This window comes from Protopterus annectens, chromosome 5.part0, assembly GCF_019279795.1.
Source record: "Protopterus annectens isolate FY-2018-M chromosome 5.part0, PAN1.0, whole genome shotgun sequence".
Taxonomy (NCBI): domain Eukaryota; kingdom Metazoa; phylum Chordata; order Ceratodontiformes; family Protopteridae; genus Protopterus; species Protopterus annectens.
The window spans coordinates 1,845,291,640-1,845,318,258 of record NC_056735.1 but is presented as its reverse complement, the minus strand read 5'-3'; the positions used below and the strand labels follow the sequence as shown (position 1 = coordinate 1,845,318,258).

The window sequence follows — 26,619 nt, the reverse complement described above, 5'->3', positions numbered from 1 at the left end:
GTGAGATGAGGTTAAGCTGAAGTCTACACTGCAGGTTACAAACTGCTTTCCCTAAAATGAATTAATAAAAGTGTATAGGTAAACAGAAAATGATGGGGAATACAATGTGAAAGGCCACCTCTGGCAGAGTATTTAGTTGCATCTAAAACCAAAGCTGCTGTTAAAAAAGGGATAAACTGGCAGGGCATCTAAGATATTACATGATAGTTTTTAAGGCTCAATCAGAGGAGATTAGAAAAGGCTGTGAAAAGAAAATGGAAAAGCAAATTACAAAGGAACAATGGAAAGAAATTTGTAATGCTCCAAGTTTGCAACCAAGTCAAAAAGGTATAGGAGTTCTGCATGGAAGTGTTTGCAAGGGTAATTTTATACTCCAAGCAGATATCAAATGATTTTTCCTCAGAAGTACAGGAGGTATGATGGGAAAGAGAGAGGTAACTAGGAACATTTTTTTTGGAATGCAATGACATGACATTTTTGAGCTGTGACACAAGGTTTGAATTACCTATACACAGTAAGATCTCACCAAGTTTAATGTTATTAGCTAGCAAAAAAACAATTACTAGTAAACAGAAAGCAAAATTTAAACCAACGGAAACTGAAGCACTGAATACTGTGAATGACTCAAAATAACCAGAGTGTGGATGTTCAGAAGAAGGAGGGAGCAGATTTCATAGAAATAAATGGAATTTATGGGAATAATCTATGCAGAATAATGTTCAGGAGGAGGAGTGAGGTTTATAGGAAGGCAGGAATTGAGAAACGTTTGTAATATTGGAAAGAAACAAAAATGTATTTATTTTTTTTTTTTGTAATCCTTCTGCCTGCTGACCAGCCCCACAACCTCTATGATCTCATTCATTCTTCATGGGGGGAAAAAGCCTTCAATAATCCATTCATTCCCTAGTGAAACAAAAGCCAACCATTGGGTCATCATCAAGGCATACATCAAAGTCTCCTCCCTAGCCCCCGGAGCTCATAATCTCACTCAACAGCTTCAGAGGGATGCTAGTACTTTCAGTCTATGGGAGAAGAGCATGCAAGCTTCCGTGCTCTACTGTTCCCTGACCTACTTGGCCAAGCCACAGCAGTATATCCCTTTGACTCACACTTTGTGGGATGCACCACCCGGAACAACCAATGGAGTCTGCGTAAGAGAAAAGCCACCTGCCCCCCCAGGATGGAGGAGCTATATGCTGCTCACGCCCATTCTTCTGCAACACTCCCTTGAGCTCCCATTCTCACTAACTGAGCACAACTCATCTGGCTGACAGATGCAGCTTTATCACTATGCACTACAGCAGGTGTGAGTGAATTAAAATTATGAAAAAGAAAAAAAAATACATATAACGCATGAACATAATGAAAACTGTTAATACAGTTTGTTTTATTTTCTGTTAATGCATGTATACCCATGCTACTTATTAAAATGTGATGATTTAATAAAGATGTTGGAAAAAAAAGATCTAGGGTCACCAGTTTCTAGAATGAGGGCAAATCAACAGAAATTTATAACATCAAATGCCATCTGGAGGTAAAGGAATACATGTTCTTATTTCACTATAATGTGTAGTACATGCAAACAGCAGTGAAGCTAAAGTTAGCTGATAAAGACAATGTGACGAAGGGTTCTACAAGGAAGTAACTAAAATTAAATAACTTTACCTGAATTTACAATGTGAAACTGGAACACTTTCAGACTGACAGTATCACTCATCTACTATACACACACACACACACACACACACACACACACACACACACACACACACACACACACACACACACAGTGTCCTTAGACACTGACACAATGGCCCTGCTAAGGGTATAGATACTGAACAGCATGACAGATTACGTCACAACTAAAAGGTTGCCTGAAAAAGTTAAAAGGGTAAAGACTGCATGATACAGCAATAATACAACTTACCAAAATTAAAATTATTCCATTTATAAAACAAAGCTACACTTTTTGTGCTAAAATCTTACACCTCCAGCAAAGATGATGTAGTAGCTGTCTACCCAGTCCAAACTGTGACAAACTTTTAAGTATAGCCTTAGCAAGCAAAAAAATGGTGGTGTGGGTATTTAATAACTGTGAGGCACAATGAAAAACATCATCTGGTTGGCTGGGCAGTGAACCTGACTAGGTAACAACCCTTGTGGTAATGCCAGGTTGCAACACAAGAATATAAGTCACAAAGAGTTTGGTGGAACACTTCTAGATGTCTGCTGCACATGTATGCTATATGTATGCCTAGAGATCTCAGTGAAAGTATTATGTGGCACTAGCAGGTCACACACAAGGCATTTAGACGGCTTGCATCAAACTCAGAACCAAATCAATATACAAGTGGTTATTATCATCTCTAAAAGGTTTCAGCTTCACCTTACAACAAAACAGACATACACTATAATAGCTAGACCAGATTATTTACCAATCAATTGTTACTTTACTGTCTAATTTATCCCATCCTGTTTGGGATAACAGAAACGCTGAAGATACTCTAGGTAATTCAAAGTAAGCTCAATGACTGTGCTAAACTTACAGCACACCACTGACCAAAATCTGTGTCTCTAAACCAACGATGAAATACAGAGAAACAGGAATTCTGCCAAAAATGATTACCTCCCAAAGAAAGCTAGTGATGCAAATGGAATGAGAGCAGTATAAAGGACACATCAAGAAGTAACAAAGATAAATTTTATTACAAAAAAGTAAAAATATTATGCCACAAGCCTGGACTAAACTGTACATACCTTTGATTTGATATCCCTGTGAAGCACTCGCTTGTCATGTATATGTTTCACACCTAGACATATCTGTACAAACCAATTGAATATCTAGGAAAAATAAAGCCAGGAGATTTCCAATTAATTTTCCATAGGACTACATAAAGAAACATGCTTCTGCAAGCTTTCTAATGCATGATAAGGTAAATTAATGTATGACACACTTACACCATTATATCTACTAGCTGCATATTCTTGAAGTATACACTGAGAGAATACTGCATTTAGCCAGTGGCAAAGACATTCCAGCAGGTAATATTGCCAACAAGGTGAGGTGTACTTAGCAATACTGGATCACCGGACCACCCAGGAGCCTTCTAAATGCCAGTGTCACAGGCACAGGGACTCACTGACACTTCTAGGTCCAGAACTGACCAATAGCATCCTTAACTGAAGGTTGTGTTATGCTTAGAAAATAAGCTACCTGACTGCCACTGTTACTTTGTATGCATTTACTACAAAAATATTTTAATATATATTTTTTGTTATTTTTTTTTGTTATTATGATGTTAAATAGTTCTTCCACTGGCAATGTGACTTAGCTTGGAATCCCAGAACAGTATATTTTCAAGGAACTTGATAATGCAGATACCTGAGTAAGCAGGTTACTCCGTTACAGTAATGTATTAATTCTAAGGCTTGTGTAGCACATTTGTAAATGTGAAAAATATCAGACAAACAATATGCAATATACTCACCATAATTTTCGGCAAATCATCTACTTTCAGTAGGCATTTTACTTGAAACACAAAGCAATCCTCATAATAAAAAAAATCTTATCCCATACAAAAAATGTTATGCACAATATTGCTCCATGGCATACATGGTGAAGCCATGACTGTGACATAGATGGCCCAAGTCTGAGTCCTGGGAGCTGAGGTAGGGAGAGAGGGATGAGCTAAAAATGTCAGCTCATCCATCCTGGAGAAAAGGAGTCTAATCACTGCAGAGCAAGTATTTTGTAGCACTTGTACATACCTGGAATGCAACATCAGATTGGGACAAACACTTGGTAGCTCCAAGGCAGTCATGGTAGCCTCCGTTAAGCTGAACTGCACTTGAATGAATGGAGTGTAGTATGGTCACATTGATGGCACAGGCAGGCACATCAGCCATCAAGGGGCAGGTTTAGGCTACAGAGGAAAAAAATCCCCTTTGCCTCATTTCTGAGAATGATACAGCCTATGGGAGCTGGAGCATACAGCAGTTCTCCGACTTGGAGACAATTAGGGTCTGCCCTCCCTTCTTTTTCTTTTGTATCTGCACTTGTCCCTTTACATTTTCTTTTTCTCTTTTACCAATAGAATTCTTTTTTTTCACCATCTCCCAATCTAGGTCTTATTACAGAGCCTTCTATGTCCTCTTTAGTATTTTTTCTTATCTAATTTTTCTTCTATTTCTAAACTTTTTTCTCTTTCTTTTTCCTTACTCATTTTTATTTTTACAATTCATCAATAAATGTCCAGTTTTGTTACATTCATAACATTTCAATTCACAGTTTTTGCATCATGTCCCATTTCTGCACAAGTATAACATTTTTTTTTATCACAGTTACTTACTATATGTCCTTTTCCACAAAAAATGTTTTGGGTTGCCCCCAGTATTTTATGACACTCCTATTCCCCTCCACATTTATCATGCTTGGTATATGCATAATTTTTTCTCTCTTTCTATTTTAACACAATATTACAATCCCACCCACCAGTCCATAAACCCCTTTTATAACAAAGTTTTGTAATGTCCACTACGTCTTTAAAGTTTTTAAATTTCCTTTCAAAGTCTCTTTCCACCTCTGTTCGAAACTGTACATCAAATTTCTTTTTTGTTTCCTTGTTAAATGCTTTATCACAAAGATTCCATGGGTTGCAGTTTTTCTTTTTTTCATACTCTCCAAGAAAATTTTTCATTGAAAAAAAGTCTCAAATATAATGTCACAAAATGTTTCTGTTAATAAGGCTAAAGTCTTATGCTCTTAAGTCATGTGCTTTTACATCTAATGGAGCTACAAAATTGTACTACAATTCATAATTGCCCATTTCTTTGCCTTCTTTACTGTGAATCCTTACCATGTACTTCAGTTTTTATTCTTCTGCCTTTTCTTTTCTGCTACTCTCCTTTTGCCTTCTTTTACTTTCTTTGCATATTTCCAATCTCACCACTATTCTTCAGGATTGTGCCTGTATCCTCCTTTTGTATTTTCCCCATATTGTCCCCCCCAGGAAACATCTTCATTTTCTGGCTCACTCTGCATCACCATTTCTTTAAGTAAATCGTCCGACAACCCTGCTGACTGGATGGTTGTAATTATATAGCCATCATTTACCGACTTAATCTCCATCAAGCAAATTTCTTTGAAACATCTCAGAATACTGCACACATTCTCTGACTTCAATATTGGACGTCTCTTCCATGTTTTACACCACTCCATTATTTTCTTCTCTCTCCATCTGCCTCCGTTTCTCTGGGCCACCTTTGCATCTCGAAGAGAAACAGGAAGTACTCATGCAAAATGGGTCCCACTCGTAAGAACAGGTACAGGAAGTTCCTTTATGCCCTGGCCAAATTTCCCCCAGAAGTATAAATACCACCTTAGGTCTCCCATGAGAGAGGCCACTAGCCTTGTGGCACTAACCTGGCCAATAAAAGATAAACAAATAAATAGTTTTTATACCTCAAGCAGATTTCAGAGATTTTTCCTCAGGTAGACAGCAAATGCTGGAGGGTGTGATGGGAAACACAGAGGTAAATGGGAACATGGCTTTTTGCATATGTAACAAGTCAGCAGATTTTAAAAAAAATCTCTACAGAATACTTTGTCAGAAATGTTGGAGAAGCAAATGGCTGTAACTAAAGAAATTATTTTTAGAGTTGGGATATAGGATCTGATTTGCTCAACACAGTAAAGCCTCGATATATTTAATGTTATTGGCTGCACAAAAAATATATATAAAAAACAATTAGAAAATGGAAATCAAACTCTAAACCAACTGTAATTAAAGTACTGAATATTCTAAAAGTAACAACAAACTGAAAGTAGGATCTTAAGAAAGAAGCAGATTATATACAACTAAACAAAATTTGTGAGAAGAACAAATGCAGAACAGTGTCCAGATGACAAATTTATGGGAAGGCAGGAACTGAGCAATTTATGAAATACTGGAGTGAATGAAAATTGTTAAATGTATACTGCATGGAAATAAAAACATGTTATCACGGTTTATTTTCTTTTACTGTATATGTACCCATGTTACTTTTTTTAAAAAAGGTTTAGTAATGAAGGTGACCTTTTGGGTACGATTGACAAGATTACCGATAAGGAGTTACTGAGAACAATGAGGGAATTAGGTATAGAAAGTTAAAGGGGAGGAAGTATTAGAGGAGTGGGTAACAGGTGTTCTTACAATACTGTTTGAAGATGCACTAGAGAGCTGGCATAGAAAGGGGACACATATGTAGACAGAGTGTAATGACAGATTATGGAGTTTTCAGGCGTTAGTAAAGAAGAATGCCATATACATGAACAGATATCTGTTAAATACAGCGACTGAAAGATTTAATGATCAAACTGAAGAAAAATAAGCTATGGGCAAACAAAATAAGTTAACAGATAACACTTGTTGATCCATTAAGGGATGACATACCTTTAATATACTACACAGCGATCTGGGACAGAGAAGTGGGAAAGGTTTGAGAAAATATCAGGGGTGCAAAAAAGACAAAAGCAGGATATGCAATGAAGATGAGCTCTGGAGAGACACATAAAATACAGAGTTTAGAATAAGGATGGCTGGGTCATTCTTTGACCTAGAACAAAGATTACTGACAAGTGGTGGTTCTGATTATTTGGGGGGTCACAACTGAAAAGACCAAATGGAATAACAAAGGTTGCAATGGTTGCTCTACTTGCAGAATGGGCTTAAAAGGAGATAGTGAAGTGTTAGAAAGAAACTAGAGATACAAAGGAAGTAAAGGGCATTTCAGGAATTTATTCAGGATATTTGGTGGGGGGAGCAAGACAGAAAAATTGGAACAGCAGTTAACAGCATGGAGAAGGTGGATATCAGGGCTAGAAAGACAGCAGGTGGGTAGTGCTGGTGAATGATTACATCATCGATTACTGAAAATTAAAAATAAACACAAAAACAGAGATCATTTTAGATAGAATCTAAAATTATTAAAGAATACAAAAATTAAAATCATATAATTTGCAGGGGATAATTCTCCCTGCACCCCCACCCCCCCTGCTAATTATACATATACCAACTCCAAGATTGCACAACATTGGAGGTAAGATGAATTCCCTTCCTCACTGCAACACAATCTCGCACTGAAAGCAATCAGCAGGTTAAACATATGTGCATACTGTATTCACTTTTCTGAGCATTCATTCAACACCACAAAAAGCGTTTGCTCTTGTGAGGGCTCATTGTTACATAATGCAACCTTGTGAACTGAATGAGGTAATATAATCAAAGGTAGGATGCTGAAAAGTAGGGGCAAGCTGGATGGGCAGATAAGTTTATAAAATCAAATTTCTGCTTCAGACAGTCATTCAAATAAGTTTATGGCTGGAAGCATCCTGACTCCCCTACACCAATTAGGGACCAGGGAAGAATAACTGGGAAACCATTGTTCTCATTTGTGGACAAAATGCATTCCAAATTCAGTTTTTTAACAATTTCAGTTCCAGTAACATATCCATCAAACTGGATCATTTAGATTGAACAAAACTGTACCCCTTCTAGGCAAGTGGCAAATGCAATATGTAGGAAGTTTTCTTTTTTGTGCTGAAAAAGGTCACCCCTCACATAAGGGGTGGTTGCTGGGAGACACTTTTAGTGCAGAGAACTGTACTGGCAAATGCTCTTAAATGCAGCTGTTGCTGCCCTAGGCATATGAAGGTGCAAAATGTGTGAGTTTAGTATTCTGAAGTGTTTGTTTAGTCATCTAGTGTGTTTTACAGTTCAGTCTGTAATGTAGTGGTCCTAGATGTTGTTTTTTTTTTGTTTATTTTTTTTTTTTAATTCTGATAGACTCCTGGAATGTTTTTATATATAACTGATTGATACGTATATGAATTTGTTGCTGCTCCCCTATACAAGGATGAGGGAAATGACACTTTGTGTTAACTCTGACAAAGTTCTGAATAACAGACAGAATAAACTTTTTTTGTTTTCCCAAATAAAGTGTTAGCACTGCACAGGTCAGCATTTTTTTTTTTTATTATTATTAAGAACTAAATTATTTATGTTGTTTTTTCTGCAATCACTTTAAAAGATCAAGCCCACTGCTTATCTGTAAACATAACATGTGAAGCAAAAATGTCTTCAGTTTGACTATAGTGAAGTAAGTTTCCCATCCTCAAACACTGAACAACAGGTGGAGGCTATACTCATTTTATTTCACAAAGAACAATGCAGGTTCTCCACAGTGCATTAATTTAACCATGTACATACCACCTGATCTGAGGTTGTACTACTGGCTCCATACAGAAATATTAACACTTGAAATGCTGAGTACTGAAAAGGCATAAAAAGAAGCCCAAAAAGAGAATAGCAAATCTCAAAAATCGCTCTTTGAAACTTCTTTTTGCACGCACTCCCAACTTACACATACCAACTCCAAGATCACCGTACCTTGAAGAAAAGGGAATATTCCAAGAAATGGCATTTTGAACTTAGTATATACAAATCTTTCTTTTCGGCCATTCAGTCTCTGTGTTTCAGGACTCACTTTAGCAGATCCTGACATTTCAGATGGTAACCGTATTATTTCAACTACAAATAACTTGGCATCTAAACATCTGCTCCATTTTTAAGCAAAATAATTCCTTTTTTATTGGCTACTAATTTTCACCATCCAGTACTACAGAGCACAGAACACCACTTGTTAAACAATCAAGGCAATGTTGCTGTACACTCTGCATCCTCATGGTCATCTACTTTTTATAAGCACTTTAGCATGGTAGAATTCAAACAGACTCTACATGCTACATTTTTCTACCTCTCAGTGACAGTTGTAATCACGAAAAATAACAGGAACATTTCTACTATCTACAGTTGGTTATTTCAGCTGTCATGCAACAACCCTTGTTATAGAATAAAAGAATAATGTTGGACCTTACTTTCCCCATTATCACACATTTTCAAAACTGCATATAAGCAGCACAACTAATACAGCTCTAGATGCTGAGGTTTTCCAGACCACTGCAACATCTACATAATAAGAGTGCACTAAATGATGTCCGTAGTCATGCAAAATAAACTGAAATATTCCTCTTTGCTATATTTGGCTATTACTTCTCACTATAAGGCATCATGCAACAGTATGAGCCAAACAATACCACATTACTATATGATGCTGCTGACTAAAAATTCTTTAAAGAAGTGTCTTAGATTATAAAAATTAATACAGCCTTCAGACACTAAGCTATTTGCTTGATTGAATTATTACAGTTGAAACATGTTGTGTTGGGCAGAATAAATACAGCCTCCAGATGTAATACCAAGTAGAACAAAAGTAAGAAATTACCTTACTGGTTACCCAGAAGCAAATTATCGATGAAATTTGGCAGGCTGTAATTAAAGAAATTTTGGCGGAAAAAAAACTAGCATCAGATTTTCCCAATACACGTATTTTTTTTCATTTTTCACATCTGAGATTATTTTAACAAAATAAGCCCCAGGCTTACTACTGAAATTAACAGGGTTTTTTATATAGTTTTATTTTGGTATTTTTTGCCAGCCTGCCAAATATCAGCTGGTCTGACATGGGTCTTTTGAGCCAATCTGTTCATTTACTGAGGTGGACACTAATGGACATGGACAGAGCTGACCACTATACGCTATAATCTAGGCACATAGGCAGGTATGTTGTACCCAGTTTGCATCCTTTGTCCAGCCTACCTAAAAGGTGAGGCATGTCTTTGCTACAGCAAACTGAGGGCCTGGCTTAATCTCACCAAAGTAAGGCAGTTATAATGTTCCAGAACTGCCTTCTTGTTATTTTTTTTAAGTTGCTTTTATTTATTTAAACATCTGTTCATCACGGACATCTGACTGAACAAAGCCAATTTTCAGCAGAGCCCCAGGGAGAAATGCTCAAAATGCATGTCTTTGTAATGTGGAAGGAAACCCACATGGATGCAGGAAGGACATGCAGACTCCACACAAAAGGCACCCCAGCTGAGAATCTAACCAGAGAACCTCTTGCTGTGAGGTGACAATGCAACCACTGCACCACTGAGCTGTTTTATTCCACAAGTCATGTTTCTTGTGTAGACCACATGTTAAATGCACATTTTCCTTGGTGGTTGGCCATTGTTTTTTTCTATCAAACTTAGTTCAATGATTTGTTTATTTTTTATTCTTCTTCTTTTGGCTTTTCCCAGTTAGGGGTCGCCACAGCGGATCACCTGTCCGCTCATGATTGGCAGTGGAGTTTTACGGTGTCGAGTTGCCAGCCTGGCACCCAACCTTCCACTGAAGGCACACACACGGATACACTCTCACCTAGGGCCAATTTGGAGTGTCCAATCCACCTACAGCATATCTTTGAGATGTGGGAGGAAACCGGAGCACCCGGGGGAATCCCACGCAAAAACATGGAGGACATGCAGACTCCGCACAGAAGGCACCCCAGCTGAGAATCGAACCGGAAAACCTCTTGCTGTGAGGCGACAATGCTAACCACTGCACCACCGTGGCCGCCCTATATTTGTTTATTGTTTTATACAGCTGGCTAAAGCCATACTAAGGATATGAAATAACTCTGTATAATACAGTTCATTATCTTTCCTTCAGGGTCTAGGCATTTTATTTAGGGCTGGTGACCATCCAGTAACCTTTCCCATATTAATCATTTTTACTATGACATCTACTGCTGGTCTTACAACAGAAGACACATGCTAGTCAAAAGTTAGGTCACTGTCCATTAAGTTCTTAAATCTCAAACAACTAGGTCAACTATTAGGACCTACTGTCAATGTGGTAGTTCCCTACGGTAGATAACTTCCCAAAGTATACAATAATATATTTTTTGAATATATAGTTTCAGTCCATGATTTTGACACCAGTTATTTATTTATTTGGGGTAAGCCTTCCTGCAGGATGCTAAATCACTTGGGAATTCAATGACTGCTCCAAGCTTGCAGTCATTTATTTTATTTTACATTTGTTAACCGGGAAAGTCCACTAGACACAGGTCCTTTTTCAGTAGAGGCCCGGGTTGAAAAGTTCCATAAAATTACAAACAAATAAGACTGCTAATAAATATAATAACTGAGTAAACGTGTCTAGAAAATAGTCAAAAATTCATTTAGACATAGATCAAATAACATATAAGGTCAATGATTCAGACAAATAATACAATTAGTTTGATAGAGGAATTCTAACATCATTATTAAAGTCCTACAAGTTAGAAGATTGCACATCTTTAGTTATGTTTACTATGCAATAAAAACATTGCAATAAGGTTCAGTGTCTAGGCTAGAGCCTCCTGGGGAATTATTAAGACTCAGCTAGAAAGAAGTATACAATTTTTACTATATCTTATATATACAATTAGTAAGACTGCACTAGAAACTACTATATTTTTACTATATCTTAAGTATACAATACTATTGTAGAGCCTAGACCTGCTTACTACTACCTGACGTGCAAAAGAAGTCAGGTAAGAGAAGGGGTGTTTGAATGAGAGATGTCTAACCTGGATTGGTACAGCAGCATAGCAAATTGTTACTGAGATGGGCTTATAGTGAATGTTTAAACTTTATGAAAGAAGGGGAGATAGTTATATCACTAGGAAGAGTGTTCCACATTTTTGACACGTAATTAGAGAAGAGGGTGTCCCCTGCTGTGTTGTTTGATTTATTCAGTGTTGCATAGGGAAGAGGAATTTGGGAGACGTTTTGTTTTTCCCTGCCTGCTGCTTGCTCTGACTGTGTCCTGCCAGTTCTCCCTGTGATTGTCCTGTCTCAGGAACTCTGCTGCTCAGGTAAGCAAGCCTACCTAAACAGCCTTTTCCCTGCAGCTCAGCTCCCACTGAAACACGGAAATGCTAAACTTCAACTGCTGGGCTTCCTCTCTTGCTTCTCTGCAGTGGTCCTTCCATAATAGTACCTCAAGCCTACCTAAACAGGCTTTTCCCTGCAGCTCAGTTCCCACTGAAACACGGAAATGCTAAACTTCAAGTGATGGGCTTCCTCTTGCTTCTCTGCAGTGGTCATTCCATAATAGTACCTGTATGTGTCAATAGTAGTAAAATAATTTTTATATCCCTGCCATTGCTCTCCCTCATTATAGTGGCAAGCACAGGTGTCCAGGGCTGTACAGTCCTCATTCCTTCTATCAGTGCTCCTCCAGCACACACTTAGTTTTTGGCCTGAGCTAATTACTCCCAACAGTATTAAATAGCTGTTATCTCCTTCATCCTGTCTACAACTATCCGAGCAGCTAAAACAGTTCAATGCTTGCTTACCCATGTGGTTGTTTTTTCTACACATAGGTTTTGAGAGGTCTGTCCTTTGCGACCTGGGTCAACCCACTCCATTCGCCCTTTGCTTGGGCTCACTCCGCTCCCCTACCCTGCCCCCATTTCCCACACACCCCCACTACTCCTACATTTATTTTAACCATTTCCCTGCCCTTCAGCATTTTCTAGCCAATCCATCAACATTTCTTGCCTAACCCCTCCTTATCACACCCTCATACAAATTAAACATCAAACACTCCCATAATCCTACTAATCACCCCCCAACCCTGACTTAGCTAAACCCAAACCTCCTCAGTTCACTAACTCTTAACCACTACTTTATCTCCTGCTTAGCTCTATGCCCTCCCTACTCTTCCACACCCTCAGTACCCCTTAACCTTTTTGATACTCTTAATACCCCTATACCATGCTACCTCCTATTCCACAACTTATCTCCTCACTTCCTTCTCTCCTTTCACCTATACCCCACTACACATCACCATACCACAAAGAAATGCTTCTACTCAATCTCCCCCTCTTTGATTCAAACAAACTTCTTTCACCTCTATAACCTATGAATTATGCCAACCATAATAAAATTTCATACGACTAAACTCATAACACTCTTTCCCCTGTACCATAAAATGAAACCTAAACCTATCATACCACCTCTCCTCAACATTCACCACCTAGCTGGTGACATCCACCCCAATCCCGGACCTAACACATCTTTAGATAACCCCTTCTCTCTAACCACCCCCTCACCCATAAAACTCTTCAACTCTATACTCTCACTGCCCAAAGCATCCATATTGCAAGCCTAGTTAAGCCATAACTAACCAGACATTGTAGGCATATCTGAGACATGGCTCAAATCCCATATCTCAGACTCTGAAATACTACCCCCAGTTTTGAAACTCCTAGGTGTGATCGAACAAACAAAAAAGGTGGCAGTGTCACCTTAATCTACTTTACCTTACTCTCAATTCTCCCTTACCCACACCCTATTCCAGAATTTGCTAATGCTGAACTAGTAGCTTGCTTACTAAAAATGAGTAATCATAAAAGTCTCTGTACCATCGCCTTATACATCCCACCAGGAAATAATATCCCTGTCCTTGAAGAAATTTTCTTATGGGCCTCTACCAAAATAAATAATGAAACATATATAACTAGGTGATGCAAATATAAACTGGGACAACATCAATAACTCTACACCTACCCAATCCATCAATCTCTTCAAATACACCCAAATAATTCACTCTATAACCAGACCCAATAAATACAATTCCCTAGGCACTACCCTTGATGGGATCCTAGTCTCCCACCCTAACAAAATTACTAATTCTGGCACCATTCCTGACTCCATCAGTGACCACCTCCCTGCCTTTGCCATCCGCTTGACCACCTCCTCCCTGCACCAACACCAACACATACACACACGTAACCTCAGTAATTTCAACCCCAACACATTCTCAAACTCCCTCAAACAAATGAACAGGAACATCCTAAAAACACTTCACCTCGACAATGCCATTGACTAATTTAATTCTACTTTTTTAAATACTCTAAACAACCTAGCACCAATAAAAACAAAAAGAATAAAAATCAATACTGCCCCATAGCTAACTAAAGACACAAAAACAACTAATGCACTAAAGGGACAAAACCTGGAAACTGTACAAGAAAAATAAACTCCCCCAAGCCCTACTTCATTACACCCAGCTCCGTAACCTCATAAAAAACAAATCATGAGAGACAAAAAATCTTACTACATCAAACTTCAGTTCACCCATATAAAAAACCCTAAACAAATCTGGAACTCTGTAAATGCACTTCGCAGGCTCCAAAAATAATCCCTGCCCTGCCTATCAAATCTGATCAAGAATTAGCCTCATTCTTCAACTCTTTCTTTACTGACTCCATATCTGAACTAACCAAAACCTTCCCCAACAACAGTCCTTTCTCTATGGGTAACTCTGCCTCCTCTGCCACCCTACCCACTGATCCCACTCCCCCACACATTTTCAACCTTAAACCCATATAATTATGAACTGATGATGTCACTGTTGGTTGATTATTTAAATCAAGAAAGTTTTTTCTTTCATGTTTTTTATTCTGAAGAAGGGCGTACATTGTTATGCCCAAAAGCGCTAACAATAAATTTGGTTGGTCTGGTATACCACGTTGCCTTTTTGTTTGTTCTCTGCAGTTTGTTTTTTGTTTTATGATATTAAACCCATATCTACCAACTACATAAAAAGACTTCTCTCCAAACTAAAACCGGACTCCAATGTCCTAGACAATATGCCCTCGATTTCTCTGAAACTTGCTGCTGATGAGGTTGCATTCCCTATTAGCATCCTAATCAATAGATCCTTACAGGAATCTTATGTCCCCAAATTCTAGTGTACAGCATATACTCTACCTCTTCACAAAGGTGGTAAAAACACCAATATCCATAATTTCTGCCCCATAATGATACTCCCCCTATCTCCAAACTCCTAAACAAATGTGTTCATCTCCATCTTATGCTTTTTCTAACCCAAAACCGACTTCTTACACCAACACAACATGGATTCCGACCTGGACACAACACAACAGCAGCTCTCCTCTCATTCCCAGATACAGTCTACCATGCCTGGGATTCTGGTGAAATAGTCTCCACAGTGCTGCTGGATCTCTCTAAGGCATTATATTATTTGCCACACCCATCTACTGAACTTCCTTTCAAAACTAAATCTCTCTCAAAGTACCATCTCCTGGTTCTCAAGGTACTTGTCTGACAGATCTCAGGCAGTAAAATGGAGAAAAAGTATCTCTCTCCTTTTCTCCACATCCCCACCTGTGTACCCCAGGGATCTATTCTTGGTCCAATGCTGTTCAATATCTTTATCAATACATTTCACTCTGCTATACCCAATGCCAAAGTAATCCAATATGCAGACGATTCAACCTTAATCTGTTCTGCCACTAATCTCTCCGAACTTCTAACAAAGGCTCAGTCCACCTTCTCAACCACTGAGGCCTGGATGCTCCAAAACCACCTCTCCCTAAATGCAAACAAATTCAAAATATTAATCTTCCCACCATCAAAATCCTTCCCTTTCGACAAAACCACTTTCCAAGTTCTAAGCCAAAACAACTCTCCTATTGAAATCATCCCCCATGCCAAACTGCTAGGTTTAACTATAGAGGAGCACCTAAAATTCGACTATCATATTCTTCAAAACAAAGAAAATCCATCATAAACTTGGCATGCTACACAGGAACAATCTCTTCCTCTCACACCATACAAGACATACTCTTGCCTCTACTTACCTCCTTCCCTCCCTAATGTATGGTGCACCCCTATTAACCAACCTATCTGCATCCATCACTTCTAAATTAGAAAACTGCTATAACAAAATTTCCAAATTTCCACTAACTCCAAAAACTCCTCCTATCACTGTAATGCCCTTCGATCTCTAAATTGGCTAGAGCTCCCAAACTATCTGGACTACCTCCAACTCATCACAGCCCATAAACTACTCTTCAACTCTACCAAATGCCCTGCCTTACAAACATCCTACTCCCTTACATCCCTAATAGAACACTTAGGTCAGCTCACCAAAACTTAATTACTGTCCATAAACTTAACTGTCCACCTGGACAACTTCTCCTTTTTCCTTAGCCAAAACATGGAATTCTCTTCCTCCTACCTTAAGGGCAATGAAGAATGGGGAAAACTTTAAAACTCAGCTTCATTCCTACCTCTCCTCTATCTGGATATGTACCTGCATTCTCCCAACCTAGCTCACCCCCCTTCTAACCCTTCAACACCTAAGCTCTATACTAACCTTCTCTACAAAATGAATAACTCCTCTCGTAAATACTCTTTTTCTACATTGCAACCTCCCATATCTAGAAAATCTTGTTTGTTCCAATATGCTATTATAAATATAACTCCAAACTTACGAATGTCCTCAACTTGATAACTACAACAGTTTTAGACCAATATTGTAAATAGTTTTCTTTAAACAGCATATATTTTTGTATTTCTCCTTTGCATTTGCTGTGTACTTACATTCTGTGTATTTACTTGAATATCTATCCTACTGTATTTTGTACTGTATTCTGTATCCCATTGTATTTTGTTTTGTTGGAGCTTTTCTCCCTGGGCCTCCACTGACAATGGGCTCCTTGGGCCCAGTGGACTTCCCCCGTCATCAAACTGGAAATAAATAAATAAATAATTTAGTCACTTTAAGAAGAAGTCTGTTGCTGGAGCGAAGAGTCCTATTATTAGTGTGCTGGTGAAGTAGATTCTGTAGTGCAGTGGTTTTACCTGGTTGATGTAGGATTTTATGGGCCAATGAAAGTTGATTGAAATGTAATAGTTGGGGGAGTTCTAGCCATTTAAGCTGAGTTAAGGATGAGCAGTGGTGAGTTCTAAATGGGGAGTCAAAGGCAAATCCAGCTATGTTGTTATAGCAGGATTCAAGGCTTCGCCAAGTCTGTTTTTTTTAAGGTTGATAAAAATAGGTGAGGCATAGAGGAGGGTAAAGATAAGGTGTGTGTGGGATATGGCTGCCTTTGTTTGGAGAGGTTACTATAGAGGGTGCCTAGTTTTTTGTGGAATTTCTTGATGGTTTGAGAAACATGAATGTCAAATCTCAGACTGTTATCGATCTCTATGCCAAGGAGTTTGGTGTGTTCAGTGGGAGAAATAGAAGTATTGTTGCCGGAAGTAATGTTAAAGATGGTGGCTAGTGAGGTGGACCTAGTTGGTTTAAGAGCAGCAACTTGGTTTTAGCAAGTTTAAGTATGAGTCAGATATTGGAAAGCCATACTTCTAGAGATAGGAAAGATTGTGTTCCTGTAATGAGGAAGCTGCACAAATTAACATAGAATCATCTGCATACTGTATGACAGATACATTGGGAGTAGAGGTACAGAGCTTTTTGTTATAGAGGGTGAAAAGAACTGGGCCAAATATGGAACCCTGTGGCACACCAAGAGTAACTGGAAGAAGGGGTGAAAGATCCTGTTGCCACAATACTGCTTGCTGACGGCCAGATAGCTTTGGAACCAGGCTAGTAGATTTAGTTAGTCCTAGTTCAGATAGCTCTTTGATAAGTCATGTCTGACCATGTCAAAGGCCTTTGAGAGGTCGAGAAAGGTGGCAGACACAAATTTACCATTGTTTCTGTGTGTGTTAACTATATTGGTGAAAGACAGAAGGTCAGTGGTGGTACTATGGAAGGGGTGAAAGCCATGCTGAGTGCTTGACAGGTGTTTATGTGAATGTATGTAGTCTATCATTTAGGAATGTATGCACTTTTCTAGGATTTTTGCTAAGGTGGATAAAATTGATATTGGTCAGTAGTTGGTAAGTTCTGTGGAGTTGCCTCCTTTATGAAGTGGGATTATGTGGGATATTTTCCAAATTTCGGGGGCCATGGATTCTGACAGGGACCTATTAATGGGAATGGATATAGGGTAGGCCAATGCACTGGCAGCAATTTTTAGAAATTTAGCTGGTACTTTGTTAGAGGCCAGAGTAGTGGGTTTTAGTTTTTTGAGACACTTTTTTATTCTATCTATAGGGACGGGCTGAAATTGGAATAAGCTATTGTTTGAATATGTTGTGCAGGGATCAAGGGGGGGGGTTATTTTGATAGCTTTGTTTGTTGGCTAGGGTTAAAACCGTCTCAGTTAAGAATTTGTTAAATTGTGTGCTGTGTTGTGCTTTGCTTGCTGTGGAACACATTAAATGTTTTAAGGTGGTTACGGCTTGCTAATATTCTAAACAAGACAATACAGATATTACAAGGTAATAAGCACATTAGATGAGACTGAAAAGAACAAACAACTGATAATCCTATGCTAGGTTCTATGTGTTTGTAATCTGAAGATGTGATTTGTGGACTGTGTTTCTGTGGTGTGTTCAGCCCATTAAACCTTTCATTTTGAGCCTTTTCGTTTAGGAACTGGTGCTTTGTTTTTGTTATAATCCTATGCTAACTAATGTAACAGTCTACAATTAGAACAGTGTTCAACTCTAGAGTCCACAATGCTTTATTGTGTGTTTATAGCAGAAGCAAACCCACATATTCTATCGGCGATAGCTCACCTTAGCTGACCTTAGCATTAGATGGCTTATCACTACATGCTTTAAGTATTTTGGCATGTATAACAAAAGAACTACAGTAAAATACAGGGAAATAGCAGCCATTGCCTTCTCCTATGGTGATTTACCAAGAAAGCATTCCCTATCTTTATTACAACAGCTAATAGTGGCAGCAGTATTTATGTGTGAAGATAGTACTCTGGCGATATTCTCAAACCTTCATCTATACATTCAGGCTTTCATATCTGCACATTAAAAACAGTCACTAAGCTTAAATAATGTATATTTTATTCTTAACAGTGATATAGTGCACAAAACCAGATCACCGATCCAACTGTACAGTTTTAGCAGTAAGCGCTTGTCTTAACTACGATATTACAGGCAATGCAGGCACAGTACACCATCTAGTTTATCAAGTTTCATCAGATGATAAGCTATTACAAATGTCCACAATGCAGTTAAAACAGAGTTACCCACAGTTTGCTAATCCCTGTGCAACATTATTGAGGAAAAATGCTCGCTACGCACAAGATATTCACACCAAGAGCAGTAACAGCGCTGATATTCTCAGTAACAAGTGTTGTTCATAAAAATTGCTGGAAAATGCAACAGTGTTGCAAGACATATACCTCTGTCAATTTGTCTGGATTAACAGAAAGGTCGCGATCTTAGTTGTAGCTACCAGAACCATACAGCTGTGATGGTAAGGTGGGTATAATGTAAAAGATAGACAAAGAAAGAAGGCGCCGTCATCTACAAACTTAGTCAGCCAGAGCCCTTTAGTATTGGCTTTTACTTCAGAAAAGTAGAAGCCAAACAGGACAGGTTCTAGCACAAAACCTTGGGGGACTCCACTGGTGACTGGTCTCTGTGGAGGTAACTTCCCCTATTTTGATTTTCTGCATCCTGTGAGCCAACTGGCAATCCAGCGGGTGACATAGGGTTTACTACCAGTTTATTTAGCTTTTCTACTATGCCTGAGTGGGGGATTGTGTCAAAAGCTTTGGTCAGTTTGAGGTATGCAGTATGTACCATTTCACATTCATCCATTGCTTTGAACTTTTCAAAAAAAATTCACCATAGTGAGTAAGCATAATCTGCCTTTGACAAATCCAACATATCTCTGTAACTGTGTGATTCTGCCTGTACACATTCTCTCTTTCCCTTCACATTCCATATTTGTGGTAATTCTCAGATTCTCACAAACCAAATAACCAACATTATTAACAGTGTTAGCTTTCATAAGTGCTAGGATAAAACATAGATCTTTAACTACTTATTCTACATTCTCATGCTAGTAATATTTTGACACAATGGCACCATCTCATACTCTAAATATGCTAAAATGTGCATAAAGCTTTTCTCACTTTTTTAATTTCTTCAAGTATTTTGGGTTTCTAATACCATGACGGAAATAGACCCCATTCCTAAGTCAAAGTATGGTTAAAGTTCATGAAATTAGTATTGTTTCAATTTTTGATGTAGGCCAGAAGTGTTCTTCCTAGAACCCACAATGTACCCAGTAATGACTTCTGCAATTCATACAGGGTTACATGTGTTGGTAACATATCTAAATGTGACTGCAGATTCTTTTTTTATAAAACCCATTGCTCCTACTACTATTGGAACTGTCTTGGTATCTTTCTCCCACATCGCTCTCGTTTCTGCATGCAAATCCTGATAATTTATGACTGTCTCCCTCTGTATGCAACACACTGCAGTCACTGGGTGTGGCAATTTCAATGATCAATGCTACTTTTGTCTTCTTTTCATGGACCACTACATCCGGTTTTCTTGATTCTATCTTTTGAACTGTTGGTAATGGATGATCCCATGTGATGTAGACTTCATTATTTTTTATGATGCTTTGTGGCTCAAGTTTCCAGTGTTTTTCAGCCACATCAATACCATAATGTTTGCACAGTCCCCAGTGCAACAGTCTTGCCACACTATTCTGCCTTTCAGTATATAGTCCTTCTGCCATTAGTATGTCGCAACCAGTTATGAGGTGTACAACTGTTTCCAATATTGTTTTACAAAACCTACAGTTATCTGTTTCTTCCACATTGTGGTGGTGACCTTTTTATTTTTTGTTTCTCCCACATGTTCAATGGACTTTGTAAACCAATGTGTATGTAGCCCACTACCTTAGAGGTTCATAGGTGGGTACTAGGCTATCGGCCCAAGGGCCTAAGTAAGCCTAGCCAACAAGGTTCCCTGGCTTACGCCACCCATGAAAGTTATTTTCCTGTGCCACTGTCGAGCAGAGCCACAGAAGTGCTCCCCGGGGTGTATTTCCTATTTCCCATCCACTCCAAGATTTTTCTTGAAGACTGCTAATGAGGAATTTTGCTTGACATAGATGAGTAGCTTGTTCCAGAGTATGGGAAGTCTCTGGGACAGGAATCTATCCCTCAAGCATGTCCTGTTTATTGTGGTGACAAGGTTTAAGTACCTACAGGGTGTAGCTCGGAGGGACTGGGATTTCTTTAGGTGTAGCATGTCCAACAGCTCTAGGTTTGACATAGCTTAATATGTTAGACAGAGATCACCTCGAAGTAGGCGATATGCTATGGAGTAAAGCTGGAGTTTTTTTGAGACGGTCAGTGCAGGGCATCTGTTTGAGGCCAGCAATACTCTTTATGAGGTACTTCTGTGGCCTGTCCAGCTGCTGCAAATGTCTTGTGAGGTACATTCCAAAAGGGGCATTGTACTCTATAATGGGTCTGATGAGTGTCGAGTAGAGGAGAACAATGACCTCTTTTTTCCAGGATGAGAACCCTTTTATGATAAGGTGGGCCATGTAGAAGGAATTCCTGACTACTGTGACGATGTGATTATCAAAGGAGAGACTACTGACCACCTGGGTCCCAAGGTCTCATCACACATTCAGTGTTAAGTAGACTGCTGCCTATGTGGTAGTTCATGGGTACAGAGTTTTTACCAAAGGGGATGACAATGCACTTTTTGGCATTGAGCTTGAGGCCATGGCTCTGACACCAGGCATCTGTCTCTGTGAGGCCCTTCTGTAAGATGTCCACATCATTTGGGGACTCGACTATGGCTCCTAGTTTGCAGTCATCTGCAAACTTTGTTAGCCTGTACTTCAGAGAAGTAGATACCAAACACGAGCGGTCCCAGGATTGAACCCTGTGGTACTCCCACTTGTCACTGGTTTGAAGTCAGATTTGGAGTCTAAAACGTTTACACTGTGGGTTCTGTCAGTGAGCCAGTTGGCAACCCATCTTGTGACGTAGGGATTTATACCTAGTTTAGTGAGTTTAGCTATAATTCCAGAATGGGGGACGGTGTCGAAAGGCTTGGCGAGGTCAAGATAGGCTGTGTGAACCACCTTACCCTCGTCTACGGCTTTAGTGACTGCCTCAAAGAAGTTGATCAGGTTCAGGAGACATGATCTGCCTTTCACAAACCTAAACTGGATGGGGTCCAGAGTTTGGAGATTACCAATGTCTTTGTTTATGAGATTCATGATGATACGTTCCATGGCCTTACAAACCAGGCTCATCAGGCTAATAGGGTGACAGTTCCTGGGATCAGTGGTGGCTCCCCTTTGTAGAGTAGGATAACTGCTGCTGTGTGACATTCAGTAGGCACAAAGCCTGACGTGAGGCTATGATTGAACATGGTGCTTAGATGGGGAGCCAGTTCGTTCTGAAGTTTGTGTAAAACACAGCCTGGGATGTTGTCCAGTCTGATGGATGCTGTGTTTTTGGCTTTAGAGAGTGCAGCTTTTACCTACATAGTTGTGATAGCAGGGACTCTGCATTCTTTATGTATAGATATGGGTCCTTCAGGGGGTGAGAGGGGGGTAAAGTTAGCACTGAACCTATCTGCCAAGATGTTGGCAATATCAGTTGGTTCTGTAATTTTCGTGCCGTTGTGCTGTAACTCAGAGCAGATCTAGGTGTTGCCATTGAGATTCTTGACATAGCTATAGAATGCTTTGTGGTTGTCCCTAGAATCAGTGTCGATTTTGTTTTCGTAGCTAGCTTTGGAGGATCTTATAAGGGATCTCAGCTTCTTACTGACCAGAGAGCTCCTACACTCATGGGATTTTACTCTCTTTTGCAACAGTTTCTTCCTTCTGTTGTAGAGTTTGTTTATGGCAGGGGGCCATCAGATTGGCTTCCTTTTTTTGGAAGGCTATTGGTTCTGTTTGGGATAGCACGATCCATGCACTCGTGTAAGTGCTTATAGAGTGTATTTGTGTAGGATTCAGCAGTCGTAACTGTATTGTCCATCTGCATGGGTGTCATGAAGTTCGCCACTTCTGCCTTAAGAAGCATGAAGTTGGCTTTGGAGAATTTTTTTACCGTGGTCTCCTTAATGGGGGGGTGGGGGCGGGATGTGGATATCTAGGGTGATTAGCTTATGGTCGGATCTGACCAATGAGGAGTTGACTTCAGGTGTGAAACACCGATCACTCATATTGGTAATGACTAGGTCTAGGATATTGTTACCCCTGGTGGGGGTGTGGATAAGCTGATCCAGGGTATTGGAATTTATGAATTCCAGAAAGCGTTGAGCAAAGGAGTTGTTACATGAGTAGTTTTCCAAGTTAATGGTGAGGTAGTTGAAATCGCCCATTATTAGGGTGTTTGGTTGAACCCTAATATCAAGAATCAGGAGTGGGAATCCTGGGGCAGGGTGGGGGATCTGCAGCAAGCTACAATTTGGATTGCAGTTTTGCCCAAAGTTAGTTGCACATGGATAACCTTGGATGCATTATGTTGAGCAACCAGCCTGGAGGTGTGGTTATCCTTAATGAATATAGACACACCTCCACCTTTGGTGTTCTGGTCCAGGTTAGGTGGTCGAAAAGTGTGGTATGAGTTATAGCCTGGTAATGCAGGGGTGCTCTCTGGAGCCTTGAACCAGGTCTCAGTCACTGCACAGATATCTATGTTCTCCATTTGAAGGAGTGTCTCGTGGGAGTGCATTTTGAGATTTAGACTTCTAGCATTGAGCAGAATTACCTTCAGTTTTTGCTTGCCTGTTCCTGTTGCAGTGGCGAATCTGTCATTTGAACCTTGCCTAAAAAAGGCACTATAGGGGCGGCAAGAGCCTTAGCCAGTATCCAGAATCCCAGGGGTGACAGGTGCTGGCCTTCTCTGGCAAAGCATCATGGTCTGTCGGCCACGTCACCCAAAGCAGACAGATGCTGGATCCCCTTAGAATGACATCAGAAGCTTAGCCAATTGTTGAAGTCAATCATTTTGTCCTTGTACTGCGGTATCATTCTGAGTGATGGCAGGATGCTACTCAGAGCTAGGGTCATAATTGCATGTGCTACAAGATCAGAGAGCTCCTCCATATCTCTTTTCATGTAGTCAAGGGAGGTATATCTCAGGTCATTCACACCAGCATGGACAATGAGAGAGTCATATTTGTACTTGTTGTGGAGTGACCCGAGTGCGTGGGCCACCAATATTAACCTTTCATCTCTTGGTTTGAATGTGCCTCTCCTTAACCATTCCTGTGTTCGATCCTGAGCAACATGAGGTTCTTCCAGAAGTTTTCTATGCTTGCAACTGTATGTATTTTCCACATTTCTTGCCTTCTCATCTGGTACTTCACCCTATATTCTTTCTTTTGTTTTTTGGCACATTTAGTTGTTGCCTGGTTTTTATCTACTTCAGGTATGATTTCCATTCCTGCTTGATGCCGATATGCTTTTGCTAGATTAAGAAGAAAAGTCATCTTAGAATTATTCTCATGTATTAAAACTTTCACTACATTAGGGACTTATGAGGTCAGCAGATGTGTGTGCAGTCCCACAATTGCAGATCTATACATGTAAACAATTTGAAGGAGGCCCATTCCTCCTTCAGAACAGGGAATATATAATCTTGGTATGCACTGATTTTTATAAATCATTTGGTGAGCATGAAGCATCCTTCTTGTTTTCCTGTCTAATCTATCCAACACGTTTTAGGGCAGTCAATCACCCAAAAACTGCAAGTTAGGACAGAAAGAGGAAATTGGTTTACAGCTTGAATTTTGTTCCTAGATGTCTATGCTGTTTTCAGGATTAATTTAAGTCTTCTAAAGTATTCCTTACTAAGTTTTATCCGCATTTGTTCACGTTTTATTGTTGATCCTTCATCAATTCCCAAATATTTATATACTCCCTCTTGCTCAAGTTCTTTTTCATCACATTCTTGTCCCAGACTGATGGTTTCTTGGTGCTGCAGTTTTTCTGCTTTAAAGGTTCCTTTTGCACATTTATCAAGACCAAATGGCATTCTTATATCATCTGAAAAAATTCTGACAACTTGCAGTTGTGCTTTCAGTTCCTCATCTGATGAGCAATATAGTTTTAAATCATCAACAAGGAGAAGATGAGAAGTCTTTACTCTTTGTTGTTTTCAAGGAGCCAAATTATAGCCGAGGCCTAAGCTGTTAAGCAGACAGCTTAATGGGTTAAGGGCACGACAGATAGCAGCGGTGACAAAGAGTCACTCTGGAATATCCCCCCTTGAATTTTTATCCCTGGGATAATAATTTGTCCTTTATCATGGCTTAAGTTGCAAAATGGTCTACCACTCTTTCATGGTTACTGTAATGTAGTCAGTGTAGAATGTATCTTATCCATTTTTAAGCACTCTTTTATCCATGCATGTGGGATACTATCAAATGCTTTTTTTGTAGTCAATCCATGCCATACTTAAGATTATTCCCCTTTTTACAGTTCTCCACTATGACTAATAACAAATGATCCTTTGTTCCATATGACTTTTTTATTGCCCTTTTGTTCTACTGCCATAATTGAGTTTTCTTCTAAATAACTATAAACTCTATTTGCATCAATTCCAGTGTACAGTTTATACATCATCGGAAGGCAAGTTATTGGTCTATAATTTTTAGGATAGCTTACAGGTTCACTCTTAAGTAGAAGCATTGTTTTTCCTGTCGTTAATAGCCAGGTCTGTGTCTGTTTGGAGGGCACATATAAATAGTTCTTATTCATGGCTAAATCGTCATGCAAAGATGTTAATACTTTTAAAGCTAGAAGTTAGGTACTGCATCTGGACCTGTAGATTTCCAATTAGAGGCTATTTTTAACTTTGTTTCAATCTCTCTGGCTGTTACTTCATCACATTTCATATCCTGTACCTTTGAACTTCTTATTCTTTCTTTTACTTCTTCTATCCATTTAGCATCTTTGCTGTGTTCCACAGGATCTTTATAAACTTCTCCAAAATACCTCTATTTCTTCTTTTTTTGGTGGTCTTTCAATTCCTTTTACATTGTTTCCCAATTCTCTATAAAACTTTTTGTGTCATCAATAAATTGCTTATTTTGTACTTTTCCTTTATGTTTATCTGCTTATCTTCTAAGTTTTTCCACCTGTGCTGAGATTTTTAGTTTATTTGCAATAGTAAATCCAAAAACAAAACTTTCGAGGCAATACCACAGTTAAAAGGCTTTAATTCCACAAAACAAAAACAATGAACTAAGTAAAAACTATGTGAGCGCTTTCACGTTCGTCTTGAATGCTTCATCAGACATGTTGAAATTAGCAATGTATCTTCATTTAAATATGACAAACCAATGTATTATAACCAATCATCTTAGTTAATAAATTATTCAATCAACATACTTCAATTCATTCAATCATTTAAATAATAAAAAGCATCTCATAAACCACATATTAACTTAACCTAGTAACTGCACTGAATATTTGAATAGCAAAAAATGCATGTATTAAAATTCATAAAACATCCATCTAAAACCACGGTCGTATGACTGCAACATTCAAAAAGCCAGTAATTTAAAGCTTTTTACTTTACACTTCTTACTTTGCTCCTTGTTTTTGTTTTGTGGAATTAAAGCCTGTTAACTGTGGTGCTGCCTCGAAAGTTTTGTTTTTGGATTTCCTGATTATTCATCGTGGCATTTTATCCCTGGGTTGTTTTTGGATTATTGTATTTGCGGTAGTACATGACAGATCTTGATCTTTTCTAATACTGCGCATTGCTTTTATCACATCTATCTTTCTAAGTATTTTTATTGATCTGTCCCCTCTTCTATACTCTTCTAACAGTAAGACTTCTTGTCTTAATTGCTTTATCGTTTTTTCTATTTGATACTTCATGACTGTATTTAATTTCTCACCTTCCTTTCCCTCACTACCCTGTGTTCTTGTGGTAGAACTTTATCAGTTATTAATTTAGCTGCACAATAACATTTCCTGTTTGCTTCTGTTATATTGCATGGATCTC

General features: G+C 38.9%; 1 protein-coding gene across 2 annotated transcripts in view; it reads right to left on the bottom strand.

Annotated features, from left to right (window-relative positions):
• The window catches only part of NEK3 (NIMA related kinase 3), a 1,322,970-nt gene that overhangs the window by 858,155 nt on the left and 438,196 nt on the right, over positions 1 to 26,619 (bottom strand). For both annotated transcript variants that reach the window (XM_044071667.1, XM_044071666.1), the window contains exon 5: positions 2,758 to 2,841. In XM_044071667.1, the coding sequence (XP_043927602.1) occupies positions 2,758 to 2,841 (84 nt within the window). The remainder of the gene's footprint in view (positions 1 to 2,757; positions 2,842 to 26,619) is intronic.